The following is a 24,046-nucleotide window of genomic DNA, read 5'->3' as shown; positions in this document are numbered from 1 at the left end:
TTTAGTTGCTGCTCAGCGGCTTTGACTCATCCAGATGTATCCGTGCCGGTGCTTTCAGCCTGCGGAATCGGACTATCCCCGAATCGACGCGGATTCCAGCTTTTTTGTCCTGTATGTTCTCATTTAGTCGCTGTCGTGCAATCTTCAACATTTCAATGTTTCGATTGGTTTCTGCCATTGCGTCTTTTAGCACTCCGATACCCTAGTTGGTGATGAGGGGTGAGGGTTGGTTTGTAGGGATGGGGAAGTAAAAGAGATTGGGTTAAGTTGAAAGATGCTCTTCAGACGCAAGTGGCAACATTTTGCTCAACCCCTACCTTCACCAATTCTCCCCGGACAGCACCTTCCAAACTCACCACCTCTCGTCATCTAAAAAGAACAAGGGCAGCAGGTGCATGGGAACACCATCTCTGACAAACTCCACGCCAACCCGCATGCCACCCTGACTTGCAATAACATACGGATCTGCCTAGAACCACTTAGATTGCAGCAGTTCGAGAATGCAGCTCACCACCATCTGCTCAAGGGAAATAGAGTGATGGTAACCAGACTGGCCCCCATTTCCCGGAAATACCACCAAAAAATTGTCTCAGTTCTGGTATCATCCGTGGAAATCTGTGTTGCACCTCCTTTTTTGCCTTAAAATCATTTCTAGCAGACGAAAACCAGAGCAGCACAGTCTTCTAGTGTGGCCCAAATGTATGGGATTTATGTTTTCCGTTTTCAGTCAGCAACACACCTGCTCCATGCACACCTTTTGTATCGTTGCAACTTTTCTGGTCCCATCTCCATTCCTTTTATCCCATCACTGGATCTCTTGAGTCTTTCGCCCTTGTTGATGACCTTTCCCTCTGTCCTTGTCCCTAATCCCCCTGCCCCCCAATTCAGAACTAACAACATAGAGTCATACAGCATCGAATCTCTCACTTCCCCCAGCCCTGAAAGGTCAGACCTTAAACAACGACTCTGCTTCTCTTGCCCTGTTTCTTAGCAGAGGCTGTCACAACCTGCTGAGCATTTCCTGCATTTTCTGTTTTCGTTTCACATTTCTAGTCCTGCTTTCCAATTGGTAGCGAAACCACGCTTCTCAAAAAGTTCTGGACTTTTCAATTCTAGGAATGAACAGCAGGGGATTCTCTCTGATTGGAGAAGGTGCAGAAAAGATTTACCAGCATGTGTCAGGGACTGTAGAATTTGAGTTTGAGTTCCGAGGAAAGCTTGAAAAAGCTCGGACATTTTTTCCCCCTGCAGCATCGGAGGCTGAGGGGTGACCTTGTAGAGTTTTATAAAATCATGACGGACATAGATAAGGTGAACAGTCAAGGTCTTTCCCCCAGGATCATGAAGTCCAAAACTAATGGGCATAGGTTTAAGATGAGAGGGGAAAGATGTAAGACGGACCTACGGGTCAACTTTTTCCACAGAAGACGGTGGTGCATGTATGCCGCAAATAGGTGGACATTTGGACAGGTCCATGGATGGAAATAGTTTAGAAGGATATGGGCCAAACATAGGCAAATGGTACTAGTTCAGTTTAGGGAATGTGGTCGGTATGGACAGGTTGGATTAAAGTGTCTATTCTGTGCTGTATGACTCACACGACAAGATACTAAATGCTATACCCAGAACAATGACACAATCTCCTGAGAGTCCAGAATTTCACTAAAAATTCGAGCTAAGGGCTCGACAGCTAACAGAACACTAAATCAAACAGTGGGTACAGCAGAAACAGGAGCTAGATCTCTCGTTCTGGCTTCCTGGGAGAGTTTAGTATCAGTCCCTGCCTTTTCAGTCCAACCCCTACCCCACCATTTCTCCGTTTTAATTCTTCATCAGGGTCGTCACAAAACAAAAAACAAAAATCCACACGAAGATACCAATTCTGCCTCTGTTTCTGGCAGGACGTTCCATGGCGTATTTTCATCCTTACTGCCTGAGACAGAGGTGGACATTCAGCCCCTCGGGTCTGCATCGCCACTGAGTTAGGTCATGGCAAATCCATCCCATCTTTTTGCCCGAGTTCCGTTCATACCTTCCCTGAAGGAAAGCGCAATAATCCCAGGTTTTGAAAGTTCCCAGTTTGTCCTGGACCTATTTTCTTTTCCCTCTGGGAGGAAAGGAAGTTCAAGATTTTTCTGCTGCACTGCATACTGACCTTGACAAGAGTTGCTGCCTCAGGAAGTTGGGTCGCTGGGTGGCGTTGGTAAACTTTCACCAATGGCCTGTCTAGCCGTTCACGCAACATTAAGTGCCTGCTGTCCACTGGGCCCTGATGGAAAAAGTGTAAGAAAACAAGCACTCAAAGGTTTAGGCATGAGTGAGATCAGCCAATGCCTGGCTCATGTCACTGATCTTTGGGCTTTAGATCAAAGAAGGAGTGCAAGAACTCTAAAGTCACACATTTTGGAACTGCAGTAAACATAACATCACTATCATAGTACAGAATCCCCAGGGTGTAGGCTGTTAGCCCAATCGAGTCCACACCGGACCTCTGAAGACCATCCGCCCAGAACCACATCCCTACCCTGTGCTTCCCACGGCTAATCCACGCAGCCTGGACACTGTGGGAATCTAGCACGGCCAATCCACCCAAACCTGCACATCTTCAGACTGATGAAGGAAACACACATCGATGGAGAGAACGCACAAGCTCCACATGGACAGCTATCCAAGGCAGGGATCAAACTCGCACTGTGAGGCAGCAGTGTTAATCACCGAGCTAATAGTCCCCCTCGGGCTGCTTCTCATGACAGAGAGAGGGAGGGAGGACTGTTTGTGGCTTTACCTGAGGGTCACCACGCCTCAAATGAGGGGAGAGTTTAAAATGGAGGGACCTTGCTGGTGACATCAAACAGCACAGGAACTGGACTGTTGGTGTCACTGTACATCGCAAACCGGCCGTCCGGTCAACTGAGCTAACCAGTTCATGTCACAGTTAATATGGTGGGTCACAAAATGGAAATTCCCTTCCTAACAAAACTGTGGGAATGTGTACCCATACCCCAAGGACTGCAGCAGTTCGAGAGGGCAGCTCACCACCACCTTCTCAGTGGCGCTCAGGAATGGTCAACAAATGCCGGCCCAGTAACTGAAGGCTCGTGATCGGCGAGTGAGTATTTAACCACAAAATACGGTGAAATTCCAGAAAGACCGAACAGGAAAGTGTTTGAACGGTGAACATTGAAGAGGGAAGGCAGGATTAGGATGAGGTTGACCCACTAACGCTTGCCTGGAGAGAGGGACCTTTTCTGAAGGGGGCATCACCAGCAGCAGCCAAATGGACACAAAGCGAACAGGGGAAATTCTGCAGGCTGTGGTCAATAATCGTCATCTCTGTGTAGGCTGCGTCTTAAAAAGTGAGAGTAATAATGTGTAAAAGTACACCTCTGTTTCAAGAGAGTGGGCAATTTGACCATTGGAAGGGTCAGAGGTCATCTGGAGAGGGTGGTGGTTGGGGCAGTTCATTGAGGCAGAGACGCACAGGCTCATGGTGCCCTCTGTTGACCTCTTGGCCCCGATGCCTTTGCTGGGTCAGATCTCACCGCTCCCTGATTCTGCACCACCACCAGCCCCCCCATGAACCCCAACAACCCTCTAGAGCTCTCCCCACGCCTCCCATGGGTTCCCACTTACCAGAACGATACCGCTCGCCAATTCCATGTCATCGTACCAGCGCTGCGTGCGCTGAAGGGCAGCTCGTGTTTCCCCAGAGCTGACCTCCATATGTTGCTGAAAGAGAGGGAAAACTCAAGCCAACATGAGTTAGCTAGTGAACCCCCACCCCCACCACCCACGTTGAAACCGTAGCAACATTTCGTTCTACTCTCAGCTCCGCTGAGATCACAGATGTACAGCACGGAAACAGACCTTCTCAGTCCATCTTGTCTGCACCAACCAGCTGTGCTAAACTGACCTAGCCTCATTTACCAGCATTTGGCACGCATCCCCCTAAACCTTCCCATTCATGTACCCATCCAGATGCCTTTTAAATGTCATAACCATAGCTGCCTCCACACCTCCTCTGACAGCCCGTTTATGTTTTGGACAATGTTTACCAGCAGACTGCAGCAGTAGCTGTGATGGGTTATGGATATGGTACTCTGTACTGACGGATGTATTATACCGTGTAACGTAGAGAGTACTGACCTCTCTGACAGCATCACCCAGAGACGGTCAGGAGCCACTTGCCAGTTGCACACTCTCTCTTCAGGATTGAAAGGTGATGAATTAAATCCTCACTCTGGGAACTTGCGCACTTGGGTTTGACGTCCGCTGTGTTGACGGAGGGCGAAATATTAAGCCTCAGTCTCAGGTGAAGCTTTACTTCAGTGAGGAGCGGGGACTTCCCCAGTGATCAACATTTATCTCTCAGTCAGGGGTCACAATTCCAGACTGTCATTATAGTCTTTGAAAGCTTTAATAAGCAGCTTCTGGAAGTCTATATAATAATAGCATCTGAGACACTGCCATATTAACCGTTCTACACTAACTCCAGTAGAAATTCAATTCAGTTCCACAAGCATCACATGTGGTAACGTCCATGGATCTGAACCAACTCTCTCTGTGCAAAGTTTCGACTTAACGTAGCTCAATACTAGTCATTACTTCACTGCTGCATTAATCCACCCAGCCTGCACATCCCTGGACTCTACGGCATGGCCAGTCCATCCTAACCTGCGTATCTTTGGACTGTGGGAGGAAACCGGAGCACCTAGAGGAAACCCACGCAAGACACGGGGAGAACGTGCAAACTCCACCCACACGCTCACCCGAGGCTGGAATCGAACCCGGGTCCCCGGTTGCTGAGAGGCAGCAGTGCCAATTGCTGAGCCCACTGTGCCACCCATGTTCATCAAAGAAATTGTGACATCATAACGATTGGTGGCTGGTAGGTGCCCAGAAGAGTGTCATCACTTTTCAGAAAGTAGGGAGGAGCAAAGCTGATGGGTAAACAAGAAAAAAGGGAGAGGGAGGGAGGAGGAGAAGACAGACGTCGCAAAAAAAACAGCTATATGCCTGCTCTTGGGTGATTGGTTCTTACCATCATGGCTACACTCTCGGCCATTTTCTGAGTGAGCCCATCGTTGACGGATTTCTGCGCCCCTTTGATGACCACAACCGAGTCCTCTATTAACTTGTCACTCTTCTCCCGCAGAATCCTGGACTGGACAATGACACTTTTTGCATTATTCATCGCCTTATCGCAAGCTGGTAACAGGACGAGATTTGATCATTACTTGCACATCACCCGTATTCACGGGAAAGATTTGCTTTGGCTTTTTCAGGGCACTCACTATCCTTCACCTCAGTCCAGGTCCCGAGAACCAGGACTGACAGGACCATTCATTTCATCGCATCACCAAACACAGCGACGCAACCATTACAGAGTGCTTTGCAAGCGCATGGTCCATACACTCAGTCCAATCATTCATCACTGGAGATCTTAGCTGTGTTTCTCTGATTCATGCACAGGCTATGGGTGCTGCTGGCTGGAAGGATTATAACGAGGTCATTCAGAGAACATCATATGAGTTCCCTGTTTGAGGCTTTTTCACCTGGTCCAATCAGGGAGCCCTAGCTGAAGGATAAGAGCAGGAGTGTCAGACACCCTGTTCACTCTGACAGCTGGCTCTGAGGGAGTCGAGTCAGTGTCAAGGACTCTCCGCACGTAAATAAAGTGAGGCTTGGTGATGGGATACCGGCCTCTGTGGAATTATTCCACTGGCTAAGCCAGCATTTATTGCCCATCCCTAAGGGCACGTTCGAATCAACCACATTGCTATGGGTCGGGAGACACATGTAGGCCAGACCAGATAAGGACAGCAGTTTTCCTTCCCTTGAGGACAAAAGTGAACCAGGTGATTTTGTTTTTTACTTTGACAATCGACAACGGCTTCATGGCCATCTGATTTCCAGGTTTCTATTGCATTCAAATTCCTCCATCCGCACAGTGGAATTCGAACACGGATCCCTGGAAAAATCACTTGCTTCTTTGCATTAATAGTCTAGCGATGATACCACCAGGCCATTCTCTCTCTGAGTAGCGTGCTTGCCTCTGAACCTGCCACTGCTGTGGAATACAGCCCTCTCCATAGTGCGGTTCACTTGAGAGTGTGATACAGCCCTCCCTGTGTCGACTGTTATTCCTCACACTGCAATACAGGCCTCCCTAAGTGGACAGGTATTTCTGAGACAGTCACACAGATTTGTCCATGTCGAATGTTATTCCTGACACTGCAATACAGTCCTCCCCATGTTGACTGTTATTCCTGACACCGTGATACTGTAATCTCCATGTGGATTGTTATTCCTAACACTGTGATACAGTCGTCCCCATGTCGACTGTTATTCCTGACTCTGTGATACAGTCGTCCCCATGTCGACTGTTATTCCTGACGCTGGGATAAAATCCTCACCACATGGGCACATGTCCCTGGCACTGTGTTGGACATTCTATATTGTGCAGCTCTTTCTCGCCTTACCGTAAGTATATGGGCCGGTCGGAGTTGGTGAGGGCAACACGTCTACATCCCTGACTTCTGATAGTGCCTTGGTTATTCTCGGAGTCAGACAATCTGTTCTGGCTTCTTTGGTGGTCTGGCTCAATAACTGAGGGACCAGATCAATAACCAACATTCGCTCTTTGTAGCATTCTTGCAATTTTATTCGAGCAGCATCCAGTTTCTGGAACAGGAGGACATGCACACACCACCGCGAAAGAGTAGATTACCAGAAATGTTGCACTGCTTGCTTCTGAAACAACTTAAACAACACACATTTACTGTAATCTCATCGTGACTTTAGGCACGAGCAAGACTCTGGGGGTTATTCTATCCTGAAATACAGGTCTACTGCTCAGCACATGAAAATCTCCATGCCCCGAGGTAATGTGGCAGTGGGGAATGAGATTCATCATGAAACATTCACAGGGATTACTATTACCCGACCTGTGATTAGGTAATTCAGCACCGATCATTTGTATCCTGTGAAGGGTCATTAGACTAAATGATGGACAGCAAATCATTAGTAGCATCTAGCCATGCTTTGCTACACCAGGAGTGTTTAATGGGGGCCTTTACTCTGTCTCTAACCCCATGCTGTCCCCAACCTGAGACTCTTTAATGGGACAGAGTAGAGAGAGCTTTGCTCTATAATCAGCCCCTTGCTTTCTCTTTCCAGTGAGTGTTTGATGGAGAGAGTGCACAGGAAGTTTTAACCTGTAACTAACTTCATTCTGTCCCTTTTCCTGGCAGTGTTTGGTTGGGACAATGTTGATGGACATTTGCTTTTGATTTAAATGAGTGGTGGCAGCTTTACTCTGTTTCTAACAACAAGGAGAGAGCTTTACTCAATATCTAACCTCGTGCTGTCCCTGACAAGAAATCATTTAACGGGCAGTGTAGAGGGGGCGTTACTCTGTTTCTAACCCCATGCAGTCTGTGTCTTGGGAGTGTTTGACGGAGATGGTGTGGAGGAAGCTTTACTTGCAGTTTAAAAGATTAGACAAAATAAAGCTGTTTATCTAACACTGTCCGGTCCTGGGAGTGTTTGATGGGGACAGTGTCGAGAGAGCTTCACGATATCCAACCTCATGCTGTCCTTGTCCTGGGAGTGTTTGATGGACAGTGTGGAGGGAGCTTCACTCCGTTTCTAATCCCATGCTATCCTGTCCTGGGAGTGTTTGATGGGACATTATCAAAGGAGCTTTCGTCTGTATCGAACCCTGTGCTGTTCCTGATGTTTCTTTTGCAAGAGACACTAGATGGGCTGGTATGTACAGCTCTCCTCTGCTGGTAACGAACCCGCCTCTCGACAGGTGTACACAACTTGCGCGTTACAAGAGACATTAGGGAGGCCCTGAGATCAGAAGCAATCACAGTGGTGCCAGTGTCACAGGCAGTATCAGACAAGAGAAAGACAGCAGGTTGCCTTCACTGAGGGACAGTGAACATGTGGATGGTGAAGTTAACAAGGAGGGTGCCACTAGCAAGAGGTGAAAGCTGCAAGAGTAAAAACTGAAGGCAGGGGACCGGGCTCCTGTCAGGCCAGCCGGACCCTTTCAGCTGCTAACCTGAAGCACGTCCTTTATCGTGTGCAGAGGCTTCTCCAGGCTCGGTTTAATCTCGGACAGATGCTTCTTCTCCAGGCCAATCAGCAAATCTGCTCCATCGGGTTCCTGCACAGGCCAGGACACAGCCAGATGAGTGCAACAAGTGAGAACCAGTGCGCAACGCTGGAGGGAAAACTGCTGGCATCTTTACAAACCTCCTGCCACCCTCCTCCACTTGTTGTTAAAGGGATCCATGGCTCACTCTCTCCCTCCAACACTGAAGAGATCCATGCCTCACTCTCTCCCTCCAACACTGAAGGGATCCATGGCTCACTCTCTCCTTCCAACACTGAAGGGATTCATACCTCATTCCCTCCAACACTGAAGAGATCACCGCCTCACTCTCTCCCCTCTCCCCCCCAATATTAAAAAGGATCAGCATCTCCCCCCACCCCCATATTAAATGGGTCAGCATTTCTCTCCAACCAGTCCTCAATATTAAAAAGATCAGCACCTCTCTCTGTGTTCCCCTCCCCACCGTTCCCCATGATACTAAAGGGATCTGCACCTCCCCCTCTCTCTCACTCTCTCATCCCCTCTCCAAAATTAAAGGGATCAGCACATCCCCCTGTCTCTCTCACTCTCTCATCCCCTCTCCAAAGGTTAAAGGGATCAGCAACAAAGTCGCTAGAAACGGTCGGCAGGTCCAGCAGCATCTGTGAAGGAAAAAACCGTTTTAGGTCTGGTGACCCTTCCTCAGAACTGATGGTGGCTGGGAAAGCATCAGTTTATACGCAGAAAATAGGGAGGGGGATGGGGTAGGGAGTAAACGATAGGATAGATCCCAAGGAGAGATAAGAGCTGTTGGACAGACAGTTGTTAACGATCAGGCTGGGAGGGTGAGTAGCTGTTAATGGGGACTGTTAGTGACTAACGGCGGGGGGTGTGTAGTGGCAGGCTGTGGTAACAAGGCATGGTGTGTGGGGCGGGGGGCTGGGACATGGGAGAGTTTAGGCCCTAAAATTATTCAACTCAATATTGAGTCTGGAGGGCTATGGGTCCCCAAGCGGAAAATGAGGTGTTGTTCTTCCAGCTTCACCGGAACACTGTAGCAAGCCAGTGACAGAGATGTTGGCCAGGGAGCAGGGTGGTGCAGTAAAGTGGCAGGTATTTTCCGCAAGCAGAGCATTTACGGCAACATCTCTATCTCTGGCTTGCTGCAGTGTTCTATTTGGATAGTAACAGCATGCAGGGAGATGGGGGAAAGGCACCACTGAAGAATAAAGTTGGACTGGATAGTGCAGGCACTGTGGGCTGACTGTCCTATTTCTGCACCATAATCTGGTCTGTTCTGATGTGATCGAAGGGAGATCCCCCAGTCAGACAGAATCATTTGATCACTGTGAGGGAGGGCAGGAGCTTTGAAAAGTAAATGTGAGTAGAACTGGGATCAGAATGTCAGTCAGAAAGCTGCAGTATGTAAAGTAATGAGAGATAATGGGAACTGCAGTTGCTGGAGAATCCGAGATAACAAAGTGTGGAGCTGGATGAACACAGCAGGCCAAGCAGCATCTCAGGAGCACAAAAGCTTAAAGGAATGTTCAGGCTTGGGCAGGTTCAGACATCATGTTAAGGTTGTAGAGGATGTTAGTGAGGCCACCTTTTGGAGCACTGTGTGCACAGTTCTGGTTGCCCTGCTATAGCAAGGATATTATTGAATTGGACTGGGTGCGGAAAAGATTTACCAGGATGTTGCCAGGGCTGGAAGTTTGAGTCATAGGGAGAGCCTGGGTAGGCTGGGATTTTTTTTTCCCTGTAGCACGGGAGATTGAGAGGTGACCCAATGGAGGTTTATAAAATCACGAGGGGCATAGATAAGGGTCTTTTCCGAGGTGGGGCGAGTTCAAAGCTGGGGCGCATATTTTTAAGCTGAGAGGAGAAAGAGGCCTGAGGGGGAAACTTCTTCACACAGAAAGTGGCTGTTATGTTGAATGAATTACCAGAGGAAGTACCAGTTCCCAGGAAGGGTCACTGGACCTGCAACGTTAGCTCTGTTCTCTCCTTCACAGATGCTGCCAGACCTGCTGAGCTTTTCCAGCAACTTTGTTTTCGTTCCTGATTTACAGCATCCGCAGTTCTGATGGTTTTTACCAGAGGAAGTGATGGGATGCAGGTACAGTAACAACATTTGAAAGAACATTTGGACAGGCACATGAATAAGAAAGGTTCAGAGGGATGTGGGCCAGATACAGGCAAATGGGAATAGTTTAGTTTGGAAAACCAGGTTGGCATGGGCAAGTTGGAACATAGGGTGCTATATGACTCTACGATGTTGAGTGTAAGCACTAATGCTTTTGGGCTCCATTATTTCAGCGATGGCATGCAGTCAGATGGTTAAACTGACAACACCAAATGAAGAATATTGAGTGGGACTCAACATGCTCTAGGACGTTTTAAAGCCAAGAAAGCCTTAGATTAAAAGTATAATAGATATCTTTCATCCCTCCCTCTCCTGATTTTGGCCAAGACTATGCAGAGCACACCATCCTCACCCTGGAACAAGTTGCAGGAACACAGAAACGGATGGTCTACTCTTTTGAGAAAATGGTTAAGACACGGCAAACCAAATAAATGACTGACAGACTCTTATGGGACATTGTGTCAAAAAGCATCAAAGCTTTGAGGGAAGGAGAAGAAATTAGGTTAAAATGTCCCGAGGGGAGAGATAATAAACTCCAGTCCCTGCAGTGCCGACCAGCAATGGAGTGCCTCAGAGGCTGTGTCCTTTCCCTCTCCAGAGCCATGGACGTAACCTCGGAACAAGATGAGTGGTTGGGCATCCCAGCGTAAATCTGGACACACCATTGAACACAGGCAGCACAGGTTAATAATGAGGTATACGGGATCCTGAACTTTATCAGAATGGCACAGATGACACAAATAAACAAGTTGTACTGAGCTTTTATAACATTGAAACATAGAAAATGGATGCAGGATTAGTCCTTCAAGCCTGCTGCACCGTTCCATATGATCATTGTCGATCGTCCAACGCAGCACCCTGTTCCCACTTTCTCCCCATATCCTTTTAGCCCTCAGAGCTATATCTATCTCTTTCTTGAAAATATTAAACAATTTGTCCTCAACTCCTTTCTGTAGGAGAATTCCACAGGTTCAAGACCCTCAGGATGAAGAATTTTCTCCTTATCGCTGTCCTATATGGCCTACACCATATCCTTAGATTGTGATCCTGGTTTAGCATCAATGAGAGCATTAGGTCCAATTCTGTGAGCTGCACTTTAGGAGCACAGTGGGAAGGGTATTGATAGGTGGAGGAAATGCAAAGAATGGTTCAAGGGATGTGGGATTTCCCACGAGCATGAGGGTTGATTATAATCATAGAATCCCTACAGTGTGGAAGCAGACCATTCAGCCTGAGTCTATACTGACCATCCAAACAGCATCCCATCCACACACACACCCACTTATCCTATCCCTGTCACGCTGCATTTCCCATGGCTAACCCACCTAACCTACACATTATTGGACACTGTGGGCCAATGTAGCATGGTCTGTCCACCTAACCTCAGCTTTTGTGCTCCTAAGATGCTGCTTGGCCTGCTGTGTTCATCCAGCTCCATACTTTGTTATCTCGGATTCTCCAGCATCTGCAGTTCACTATTATCTCTGCACATCTTTGGACTGTGGGAGGAAACTGGAGCACTTGGAGGAAACCCTGCACAGACACAAGAAGAACGTACAATCTCCACACAGACAGTTGCCCAAGGGTGGAATCAAACCTGGGATCCCGGCCACTGCAAGGCAGCAGGGCTAACCACTGAGCCATCCTGATTGGAGAAGCTGAGGTTGTCCAATATAACCCTCACCCTTGAGGAAAGAGAGAGCGAGCCAGTACCAGCTCAGCAGGCCGTGAGGCCTCTTTCCACGCTGGACCATCCTTGGCCCATAAGAGCTAGCTCGGAGCAGCAGAAAGGGCCATTCAGCCCATTTTGTCTGTTCAATATGGGGGTGGTGGTTTGTGGCCAACCTTATCTGTGGGGAGTGGGGGAAAGGGGAGGGGGGTTACCCCAAGTAGCGCCCGGCCGCCACGCCCACTCACCCGTTCCAAGGCCGGCCGCATTTTGCGCATATCATTGGTCATGCGGTTGAGGACCAGGCCCTTGCGGATGTCAGCCAGGGCCAACCTCAGCTTGTCCCGGGTCTCCTTCAGCCGGAATATCTCGCTGTTGACGCGGTTGATCTGGTCCAGGAGGTGCCCGATGACCGAGCGGGTCTGCAGCATGTAGCTGCCAATCTGCTCATTGCTCTGCATGGCACACAGGTCCCGCAGGAAGGGCAGCAGCTCCATCTCAATCTTGAAGCCCCAGCCTGTGTCCTTGCCCTCGGGCACTTTGTAGAGGATGTCGCTACTCGGGTCCTTTTTGGAGGGTGAGACGCTGCACACGTTCTTCTTGGCCTCAATCTGGGCTTCCTTCTGCTGCTGCATCCTGTCCTGGCGAGCCTTGAACTTCTCCAACGATTCGGGGTTCTCCGATAGCACTCCAGGCAAGTACTTGCAGCCCTTCCTTCTGGCCAGGCGCCGGGCCTGGTTCTCGTACAGGGTGGCCGAGCGGAACGGGGTGTCCTGGTATTGGTGGGCTGTGATCTCGATGGCGGCCTCAGCCAACCCCACTGCTTTGATAGCCCTTTCGCGCCAGGCTTTGTGCCCAATGGACGCTGTTGGCACCTTCACGCTTTTCCACTCCATCTCCAAGCCCACTCGCTAGCCTGAGGAGGAGAAGGACAACGTGTTTCCGGTCAGAGCAAAGTGACGGTAAAGGGGGAGTGGGTGGGTAAGTGGGTTGGGGCAACGCGCACACGCATGTGTGCACACACACACAATCTCTCACACACACACCTCACACACACACACCTCACAACACACACACACACCTCACAACAGACACACACCTCACAACACACACACACCTCACAATGGATATACACACACACACCTCACAATGGAAATACACACACATACCTCACAACACACACACACACCTCACAACACACACACACACACACACACATCTCTCACACACACACACCCTCACACACACACACCCTCACACATCTCTCACACACACACACCCTCACACACACACACACACCTCACAACACACACACACCTCACAATGGAAATACACACACACACCTCACAATGAAAATACACACACATACCTCACAACACACACACACCTCACAACACACACACACACACACACACACACACACTTCACACACACCCTCACACACACACACCACACACACATCTCTCACACACACACCTCACACACACACCCTCACACACACACACCTCACAACACACACACACACACACACACACACAATGGAAATACACACACACCTCACAACACACATACACACCACACACACACACACCTCACAACACACATACACACACACCCTCACAAACCATCACCTCACAACACACACACACACACACACACATCTCTCACACACACACACACCTCACACACACATCCCACACACACACACCTCACAACATACACACTATACAACACACACACCTCACAACACACACAGACACCACACAACACACACACACCTCACAATGGAAATACACACACACACCACACACACCTCACAACACACACACAGCTCACAACACACAAACAGACACACACCCCCACAAACCGTCACACACATACATACTACACAACACACACACCTCACAACACACATACACACCTCAAAACACACACCTCACAACACAGACACACTCACATCTCACACACACACACACCTCACACACACACCCACAATCTCTCACACACACACGCCTCACAACATACACACTATACAACACACACACCTCACAACACACACAGACACCACACAACACACACACACCTCACAATGGAAATACACACACACACCACACACACACACACCTCACAACACACGCACACCTCACAACACACAAACAAACACACACCCTCACAAACCGTCACACACATACATACTACACAACACACACACCTCACAACACACATACACACCTCAAAACACACACCTCACAACACAGACACACTCACATCTCACACACACACACACCCACATACCTCACAACACACACACAACTCACAATGGAAATACACACACACACACACCTCGCAACACACACACACCTCGCAACACACACACCTCGCAACACACACATCTCACAACACACAGACACCTCACAAAACACAGACACCTCACAACATACAGACACAAACCTCACAACACACACAGATACCACACAACACACACACACACATCTCACAACACACAGACACCTCACAAAACACAGACACATCACAACACACAGACGCCTCACAACATACAGACACACACCTCATAACACATATTCACACACACACATCTCACAACACACAGACACCTCACAAAACACAGACACCTCACAACATACAGACACACACCTCACAACACACACAGATACCACACAACACACACACACGTGCACACACACACACGTGCACACACACACACACACACACACACACACACACACACACACAGAGACACACACACAAACACCTCACAACATACAGACACACACCTCATAACACATATTCACACACACACATCTCACAACACACAGACACCTCACAAAACACAGACACCTCACAACATACAGACACACACCTCACAACACACACAGATACCACACAACACACACACACGTGCACACACACACACACACACACACACACACACACAGAGACACACACACAAACACCTCACAACATACAGACACACACCTCATAACACATATTCACACACACACACCTCACAACACACATTCACAAACACCTCACAACACACACCGACACACACACACACACACACAAACACCTCACAACTCACACAGACACACACACCTCACAATGCACAGGCACACACACACACACACACACACACACAAACACCTCACAACACACACAGACACACACGCACCTCACAACACATAAACACACACACCTCACGAAACACACACACACATCATAACACACACACACCTCACAATACACAGACACACTAACACACCTCAGAACACACACATTCACAACTCACAGACAAACACACACACACCTCACAACACACACAGACACACACACACACCTCACAACACACAGATAAACACATACACCTCACAACACGAAGACACCTCACAACACACACACACACACATTTTAAACCCTCCACGTTAATCAGTAATTCATGCCTCTCTCTCTTTCTCTCCTGCCGCCCACATTCTCATCATGGCCTCAGCACCAACCCCTCCCCCCTATACACACAACGACCTCCTGTGCAGTGTGAATAGTCTCCTGAAATCCAGGTTGGTCTCCTAGAACTATTGCAGGTCACCACACACCCTCCGTCCTCTTTCTGAAATTGAACTGTTCCCCTCCCTTGCCCTCAGCCAAATTGGCTCTCAGCACTCTGTTCTCTGGCTCCCAATATGAGCCAGCTGTTCAAGGTACATTCAATTCCTGGCCCTTACCATCAATCTCTCATTACTCTCTCAACTCCAGGTAATCAGCACCATATCCCACTGCACACACTCTCATCCCCTTGTAGTCTCTTCATCTGATGCAGTGATATCACTTTAAGTGAATATGCAGACTATATGTACATATCTTATGGAGATGTAAAGCAGCATGTGACCAGCAAGCTAAATTTTTGTGTTAGAATCAGCCATGGTTGATGCTGTGTGTGTGTGTGTGTGTGTGTGTGTGTCTGTCTGTCTGTCTGTCTGTCTATGGGTGTGCATGGGTGCATGTGTCTGTGTGTGTGTGTCCGTGTGAGTGTCTGTCTGTCTGTTTGTGTACGTATGTTAAATCCTAGAGTAGTTTTTTGAGCTCTCCTGTGGCATGTCCAAACTACTCTAGCCCACAAATAAATAACCTATTTATCGTTTACTAATTTTGTGTATGTGTAAGTGGGGACTCTGCTTAAATAAGACAAAAATGAGCCTTTCCCTCAGCTATCTACCCTCCCAATTCCCAAACGCCCTGCGCCAGCCTTCGCACGACCCCCACCTATATGCCGTCAGCTCCCAATTCCAATGCTCTCTCCTGGTACTCCCTCTCCCAGCCCCCAATACTCACCCTCAGCTCCAGGTACGGTGGCTCCCTACCCCCAGTGCTCTCACTGCTCCTACACAACTTCCAGTTTCTATCTGGCCTCGACACCTGCGGCTCACTGCCCAAATTAGACTGTTGACGTGTTTGGTCCCAGAATTGACCGACATCACAATAAAGGCAATTTGAGGGGGGTATGCTTTTTTGAGGTAGCTTGTTTCCATGGATACCAATATTCATCAATGATTGTAGAACAGAAGGATGTGTCAGGTCAGATTACAGGAATTGGCTAGAGCTTCCCACAATGAACGTCATGACCCACGATGAGGCTTTGCAGTCTTGATACAGTAACACTCTCAATACACGACGTTACCAGTACAGCAGCGATAAGTTATTGTGGTTCTGAAGATTGAGGTATTGAATCAGTTTGCGCAGAAATATTGGAAATAGCAAATGAAAGAAGGCTTTTGTGGGAATAGTAGTTTTTGTCCTCCAACTGTGGGAACTATGTTGGACAGTATATAAATGATTAAATAACCGAAGCTTGCAAGAAAGCAAAGGCAATAACTTCAAAGTGGAATTGCAGGTCGACAGGATAGTGAAGAAGGCAATTGGTGCCTTTATTGCTCAGTGCCTTGAGGATAGGATTTGGGATGTCATGAACAGGACATTGGTTAGACTACTTTTGGAATAATGCTGCATTTCTGTTCTCTGTGCTGTTGGATGGATGTCGCAAAACTTCAAAGGGTTAAGACCACATTTACCAGGATGTTGCCAGGTTTGGAGGAATTGAGCTATAGGGAGACGCTGAATAGACTGGGGCTGTTCTCCCTGGAGCATCGGAGGTGTAACCTTGTAGAGGTTTATAAAATCACTGGGGGAACAGACTGGGGAGTCAAAAAGTACAAAGCATAGGTTTAAGGTGAGAGGGGAAAGATTTAAAAGGGACCTGAAGGGCAAGTCTTGCATGCAGAAGGTGGTATATGTATGGAATGAGCTGCCAGAGGAAGAGGTACGATTACAGCATTTAAAAGGCATCTGGATGGGTACATGAATAGGAAGGGTTTAGAGGAATATGGGCCAAATGCTGGCAAATGGGCTAGGTTAATTTAGGACATCTGGTTGGCATGGACGATTTGTATCAAAGGGTCTGTTTCTATGCTGTGTATCTCTCTAACCCTGTGAGTGAATAATTTTAATCTTCACATAAATCAAATTGATGAAAGAAGACGTGGAAATGTGTTCATAGAATGCATTCAGGATGGTTTCTTAGTACAATACCTTCTGTGCCAGGGAATTTCAACCTGGTAGTACATAATGAAGTGGGATAATCAATAATCTCATCAAAAGTATCCTCTTGGCAAGAATGATAATAACATGATAGAACTTAATTTTCAGCTTCAAGTTGAGTAATGTGGGTCTGAAAGATGTCTCTTCTACTTAAATAAAGGGAATTACAGAAATATAACAGTAGAGTCCTCCAAAGGACTGCGATGTTGCCACTACACCAACAGCTGAGTAAGTGCCTCTTGGCACTGTCAATGACCCTTTCCACCTCTTTGCTGAACATCAAGGGTAGATGATGGGCTGGTAAATGGATGGTATGGACTTGTCCTGCTTTTTACAGACATACCGCGACCATTTTCCATATTATTAGGTCAATGCCAGTGCTGTAGCCGTACTGGAACAGCTTGGATAATGGTGCAGTCAGTTCTGGTGCACATCATCAGCACTTTTGGTGGGAAGTTACTGAATCATAGAGTTCCTAAAGCATGGAAACAGGCCATTTGGCACATTGGTCCACGCAGACCCTCTGAAGAGCATCCCACCCAGACTCACCTGTCTACCCTAAAACCCTGCATACCCCATGGCTGTCCACTTAACTTACACTCCCTCAACACTACGCGGCAATTTAGCCTGGCCAATCCCCATAACCAGCACATCTCTGGACTGTGGGAGGAAACCAGAGCATCCAGAGCAAACCCACGCAAACACAGGGAGAACATGCTGTGAGGCAGCAGTGCTAACAATTGAGCCTGTGTGCCAACCCAAAGTCCCAACCCACTGACAATTCCTCTGTACATGAGGACCTGCATCTGAGACTCATAGAGCAAGTGACTGGAGAATCAATGCAGAGCACATGTGGAGACAGAAACAAAGTTAGCGTTTCAAGTCCAGTATGACTCTTCTTCAGAACATTTTTCTTCATTTCTGAAGAAGAGTCAGACTGTGCTCGAAATGTCAACTGTTTTTCTCTTCACAGATGCTACCAGACCTGTTAAATTTCTCCAGTAATCTCTGTTTTAGAGCCACCAGATAGAGCATTTGCCATTCCTCATCAACTGGTATTTGGGACGGTCTCCGTTTCCAGTTTAGGAGTTTATGTTTGAAGTAATAATACCCAGCTATTGCTTCTGATTCCGTTCCTGAGTTGTTTAGTGTAACTCTTCTAATTCAGGATCGGTTTGTTGCATTTCTATTAGCGAAGTTGGTGTAAACATATCAGCCTCATTTCTCTCTATCTTAACTTAATTAAAGTTTGAAAAATTCTTAAGAATCCTACAGTGGGGAAGCAGGCCATTCAATCCATCAAATCCACACCAGCCCTCTAACAGCATCCACCCAGTTTTCCCCCCACCCCCAACTCTAACCACATAACCATGCACCTCCTATGGCTAATCCACCTAACCTATACATCCCTGGACACTATGGGCTATTTAGCATGGCCAATCCACCCTAACCTGCACATCTTTGGACTGTCAGAGAAAACCCACACAGACATAGGAGAACATGCAAACTCCACACAAATAGACAACCAAAGGTGGAATTGAACTCGGGTCCCTTGCACTGTGTCACCTCAGTAACTGAATTTTGAAATCATTCCCTGTCTCATGGACTCCCCGTCTTCCTATCTAATTGCAGGAGCCTGAGATATGGTCACAGTACAGTCAGGAAACAATCCAGGATGTGGTTTCTATAACATTTTAATTCGTTTTGTTCCCTCCACCTCCAAAATAGTTGTGCCACCAACCTCGGTGAAGTCTATAGTCTTGAACTGGCCAATTTATTTCCCAAAGTAAAACCGATTTCTTCAAAAAGAATTCTCTCGGTACTCCCCCTAAATTTACTAATTTACTCCTTAATCCAACTGTGTGTAATCCAACTTCCTTCTTTTCTTCTTTCATCCAAAGTGCTCTGTGGCTAGCTCACATTGTCTCATTTGCCTATTTCGTCGGAGTTCAGGCTTTCTTTTCATTTCCATCTCACACTATTTTTCCTCCAACACAAGACTTCTCATTTCTCTCTTTCTAGTTCAAGTATTTTTTGCAACCGCTAACTAAATCTTAGCTAATTCCAGCTGCGACATCTAAATTTCAGGTTGACTTCTTCCAAATCTAAAATTACTTGGAGCATCTCCTCCCTACGAAATCCTGCTTTTTGCTTGTACCTTCAATTTATCCACTAGCTCTGTTGGCTTAAGATTTGAAATAATCCACTGTTATAGTCTTCACTTACAGTAAACTCTAAGTAACATTAAAATCCATGCAATAAACTCCACTTCAACACAATCATTTTATATCCTGAACCTCCACAGACTCTCATCGCTTTAAAACAAAAGACACAGTTCCCTCTTAAATCCAATGAAAGCAAATCTTGCAAGAGACATCCTGTTAAGATCCCAGCTGAAGTTTCCACTTGACAAGTCTGAAATCTGACTTGTGACATGTGGTTTTTTTTCCATTTCCCCATATGATGGTTTAACACTGCCACAAGCATACAATGCTGCAAATTTGTTTTTAATAATAAAACTGAAATTAATTACACTTAAGAAATGAAGACAAAGCAGTACAAACCAAACTAATGACATAATACAAAGTGAAAAATTTCAAAACACCTAGCCAAAAAAAATTCTGTCTGAACACCATCACTTTACAATACTCAAATATCAGAGAGTTCCCTTTTCTAACACATCTACAGGGTTGATCTAACTGTCTCTTTTTCCTGATCTTGAGAACATATAGTCTCCTCCTTAATTACATACAGGATGCGTGTTTACTCAATTGATTGGCAGCTGGTTGAAATGCAGAGTGATGTTAAGGGTGTGACTTTAATTCCTATCCTGACTGAGATTACCACAAAGGACTCTCCTTCTCAACCTTTCTCCTCACCTAGGGTCTAGGCCCAAAAACTATTGTGCTCCTAAGATGCTGCTTGGCCTGCTGTGTTCATCCAGCTCCACACTTTGTTATCTCGGATTCTCCAGCATCTGCAGTTCCCATTATCTCTAAACCACCACCGAGTTGCCTCTTTCTAATGAGAGAGCGGTCCTCTGGGGCAATGGTGATTTTATCGTTAATTATGCACACAACCAATCTTAAACTTGCTTAAGTTTCAAATAACGCTGCGGGGTTCTGCCCAAACGTGCATGGTCTTGAATTTTTAAATTACTAAGGTAACTTATTTACTCGCAGTTCTGAACTAATGTCTTTCTCCAAGTCTTATATCTGAGCTCAGTCAGGTCTACTGCAAATTTTGCGCAAACCTTTCTGACTTTTCATCTATGAATTCACAAAGCAGCCTTCTGGGCATTCAGTCACTCTTACCTCTCAAGAGTCCAAAAACTGTGGGGTATGTACAAGAGGCATAGTGGTACTGTCTGCAACATATGGGCAAGGTAGTCTAGGTTCAACTCCTAACTTGGAAAGATAATGAAATGTGAACTAGTCCATGTGGTCTTGTATACCTCAAAATGGAGCTCCAGTGCATTGATTACCAAGTATTTTCTGATATTTTTCCCCCTATGAATAACAGGGCTGGGCAGGGTAGATGCAGGGAGGATGTTCCCGATGGTGGGTGTGTCCTGAACCGGGGCTCACAGTAGGAGTGATAATGGGAACTGCAGATGCTGCAGAATCCAAGATAATAAAATGTGAGGCTGGATGAACACAGCAGGCCCAGCAGCATCTCAGGAGCACAAAAGCTGACGTTTCGGGCCTAGACCCTTCATCAGAGAGGGGAATGGGGTGAGGGTTCTGGAATAAATAGGGAGAGAGGGGGAGGTGGACCGAAGATGGAGAGAAAAGAAGATAGGTGGAGAGGAGAGTATAGGTGGGGAGGTAGGGAGGGGATAGGTCAGTCCAGGGAAGACGGACAGGTCAAGGAGGTGGGATGAGGTTAGTAGGTAGGAAATGGAGGTGCGACTTGGGGTGGGAGGAAGGGGTGGGTGAGAGGAAGAACAGGTTAGGGAGGCAGAGACAGGCTGGGCTGGTTTTGGGATGCAGTGGGTGGAGGGGAAGAGCTGGGCTGGTTGTGTGGTGCAGTGGGGGGAGGGGACGAACTGGGCTGGTTTTGGGATGTGGTGCGGTCCTCACCCTCAACAACTTCTCTTTCGATTCCTCCCACTTCCTACAGACAAAGGGGGTGGCCATGGGCACCCACATGGGCCCCAGCTATGCCTGCCTCTTTGTAGGTTACGTGGAACAGTCCCTCTTCCGCACCTACACAGGCCCCAAACCCCACCTCTTCCTCCGGTACATTGATGACTGTAACGGCACCGCCTCTTGCTCCCCTGAGGAGCTCGAACAGTTCGTCCACTTCACCAACACCTTCCACCCCAACCTTCAGTTCACCTGGGCCATCTCCAGCACATCCCTCACCTTCCTGGACCTCTCAGTCTCCATCTCAGGCAACCAGCTTGTAACTGACGTCCATTTCAAGCCCACCGACTCCCGCAGCTACCTAGAATACACCTCCTCCCACCCACCCTCCTGCAAAAATTTCATCCCCTATTCCCAATTCCTCCACCTCCGCCGCATCTGCTCCCACGATGAGGCATTCCACTCCCGCACATCCCAGATGTCCAAGTTTTTCAAGGACCGCAACTTACCCCCCACAGTGGTCGAGAACGCCCTCGACCGCGTCTCCCACATTTCCCACAACACATCCCTCACACCCCACCCCCGCCACAACCACGCAAAGAGGATCCCCCTCGTTCTCACACACCACCCCACCAACCTCCGGATACAACGCATCATCCTCCGACACTTCCACCATCTACAATCCGACCCCACCACCCAAGACATTTTTCCATCCCCACCTCTGTCTGCTTTCCGGAGAGACCACTCTCTCCGTGACTCCCTTGTTCGCTCCACACTGCCCTCCAACCCCACCACACCCAGCACCTTGCCCTGCAACCGCAGGAAGTGCTACACTTGCCTCCACACCTCCTCCCTCACCCCTATCCCAGGCCCCAAGATGACTTTCCATATTAAGCAGAGGTTCACCTGCACATCTGCCAATGTGGTATACTGTATCCATAGTACCTGGTGTGGCTTCCTCTACATTGGGGAAACCAAGCGGAGGCTTGGGGACCGCTTTGCAGAACACCTCCGCTCGGTTCGCAACAGACAACTGCACCTCCCAGTCGTGAACCATTTCAACTCCCCCTCCCATTCTTTAGATGACATGTCCATCATGGGCCTCCTGCAGTGCCACAATGATGCCACCCGTAGGTTGCAGGAACAGGAACAGCAACTCATATTGCGCTTGGGAACCCTACAGCCCAATGGTATCAATGTGGACTTCACCAGCTTCAAAATCTCCCCTTCCCCCACCACATCCCAAAACCAGCCCAGTTCGTCCCCTCCCCTCACTGCACCACACAACCAGCCCAGCCTGTCTCTGCCTCCCTAACCTGTTCTTCCTCTCACCCATCCCTTCCTCCCACCCCAAGCCGCACCTCCATTTCCTACCTACTAACCTCATCCCACCTCCTTGACCTGTCCGTCTTCCCTGGACTGACCTATCCCCTCCCTACCTCCCCACTTATACTCTACTCTCCACCTATCTTCTTTTCTCTCCATCTTCGGTCCACCTCCCCCTCTCTCCCTATTTATTCCAGAACCCTCACCCCATCCCCCTCTCTGATGAAGGGTCTAGGCCCAAAACGTCAGCTTTTGTGCTCCTGAGATGTTGCTTGGCCTGCTGTGTTCATCCAGCTTCACACTTTATTATCTCACAGTATGAGAACTTTGGGTAGACCATTTAGGATGGGGACGAGGAAATATTTTTTCACCCAAAGATTGATGAGCCTGTGGAATTCATTACCACAGGAGGTAGTTGATGCCAAAACATTGAATGTGCTCAAGAGACAATGAGATGTAGCACTTGGGGTGAATGGGGTCAAAGGTTATGGGGAGAAAGCAGGATTAGGCTGTTGAGTTGGACAATCAGCCACGATGGTGATAAATAGTGGGGGAGGCTTGAAAGGCTGAATGGCCTCCTCCTGCTCCTATCTTCTATGTTTATATGTTAACATTACTTAAGGATCAAACATACGGCTGCAAACTGGTATCATAGGTAATCTGCCAAGAAATCTTTGGAGAAGCAAATTACCACAGATGCTGGAATCTGTACTGAAAACAAAAATTGCTGGAGATCACAGCGGGTCGGGCAGCATCCGTGGAGAGAAAGCGAGCTAACGTTTTGAGTCTAGATGACTCTGGATACCAAGTGGCTTGGGCATTTGTTGGTTAGATAAGGGTACGAAAGGGGCACAAAAATGATTCCGGTCTCCCCACTACAGAAAAGATGTTGTTAAATTTGAAAGAGCTCAGGAAAGATTTACAAGCATGTTGCCAGGGTGGGCAGCTTTTTTGAGCTACAGGGAGAGGCTGAATAGGCTGGGGCTATTTTCCCTGGAGCATGAGTGGCTGAGGGGTGACCTTATAGAGGTTTATCAGATCATGAGGGGCATGGATGGGGTGAAATAGTCAAGATGTTCTCTCCAGTTAGAGGGAGTACAAAA

At 47.8% G+C, this 24,046-nt stretch overlaps 1 protein-coding gene across 1 annotated transcript; it reads right to left on the bottom strand.

The window, feature by feature from the left end:
- LOC125446343 (coiled-coil domain-containing protein 105-like) lies at positions 1 to 5,076 on the bottom strand. The gene is made up of 4 exons (XM_048519844.1): positions 5,042 to 5,076; positions 3,634 to 3,729; positions 2,156 to 2,269; positions 1 to 202 (listed from the first exon to the last, which is right to left on the bottom strand). Exons 1-4 carry the CDS (start codon positions 5,063 to 5,065, stop codon positions 2 to 4), a joined length of 435 nt encoding a protein of 144 aa, XP_048375801.1. The 5' UTR covers positions 5,066 to 5,076; the 3' UTR covers position 1.
- Between the last annotated feature and the right edge of the window lie 18,970 nt (positions 5,077 to 24,046).

Source organism: Stegostoma tigrinum, chromosome 34, assembly GCF_030684315.1.
Source record: "Stegostoma tigrinum isolate sSteTig4 chromosome 34, sSteTig4.hap1, whole genome shotgun sequence".
NCBI classification, from domain to species: domain Eukaryota; kingdom Metazoa; phylum Chordata; class Chondrichthyes; order Orectolobiformes; family Stegostomatidae; genus Stegostoma; species Stegostoma tigrinum.
Note: the sequence above shows the minus strand (reverse complement) of the source record. Positions and strands in the feature narration are given on the sequence as shown.

Coding starts and splice junctions, on each gene's coding strand:
- LOC125446343 (XM_048519844.1), bottom strand. CDS start 5,065: ATGGCCGAGAGTGTAGCCATGATG. Junction 2,270..3,633: donor TGGCGAGCGGTATCGTTCTG/GTAAGTGGGAAC, acceptor TTTTTCCATCAG/GGCCCAGTGGACAGCAGGCA. Junction 203..2,155: donor AGGCAGCAACTCTTGTCAAG/GTCAGTATGCAG, acceptor ATCACCAACTAG/GGTATCGGAGTGCTAAAAGA.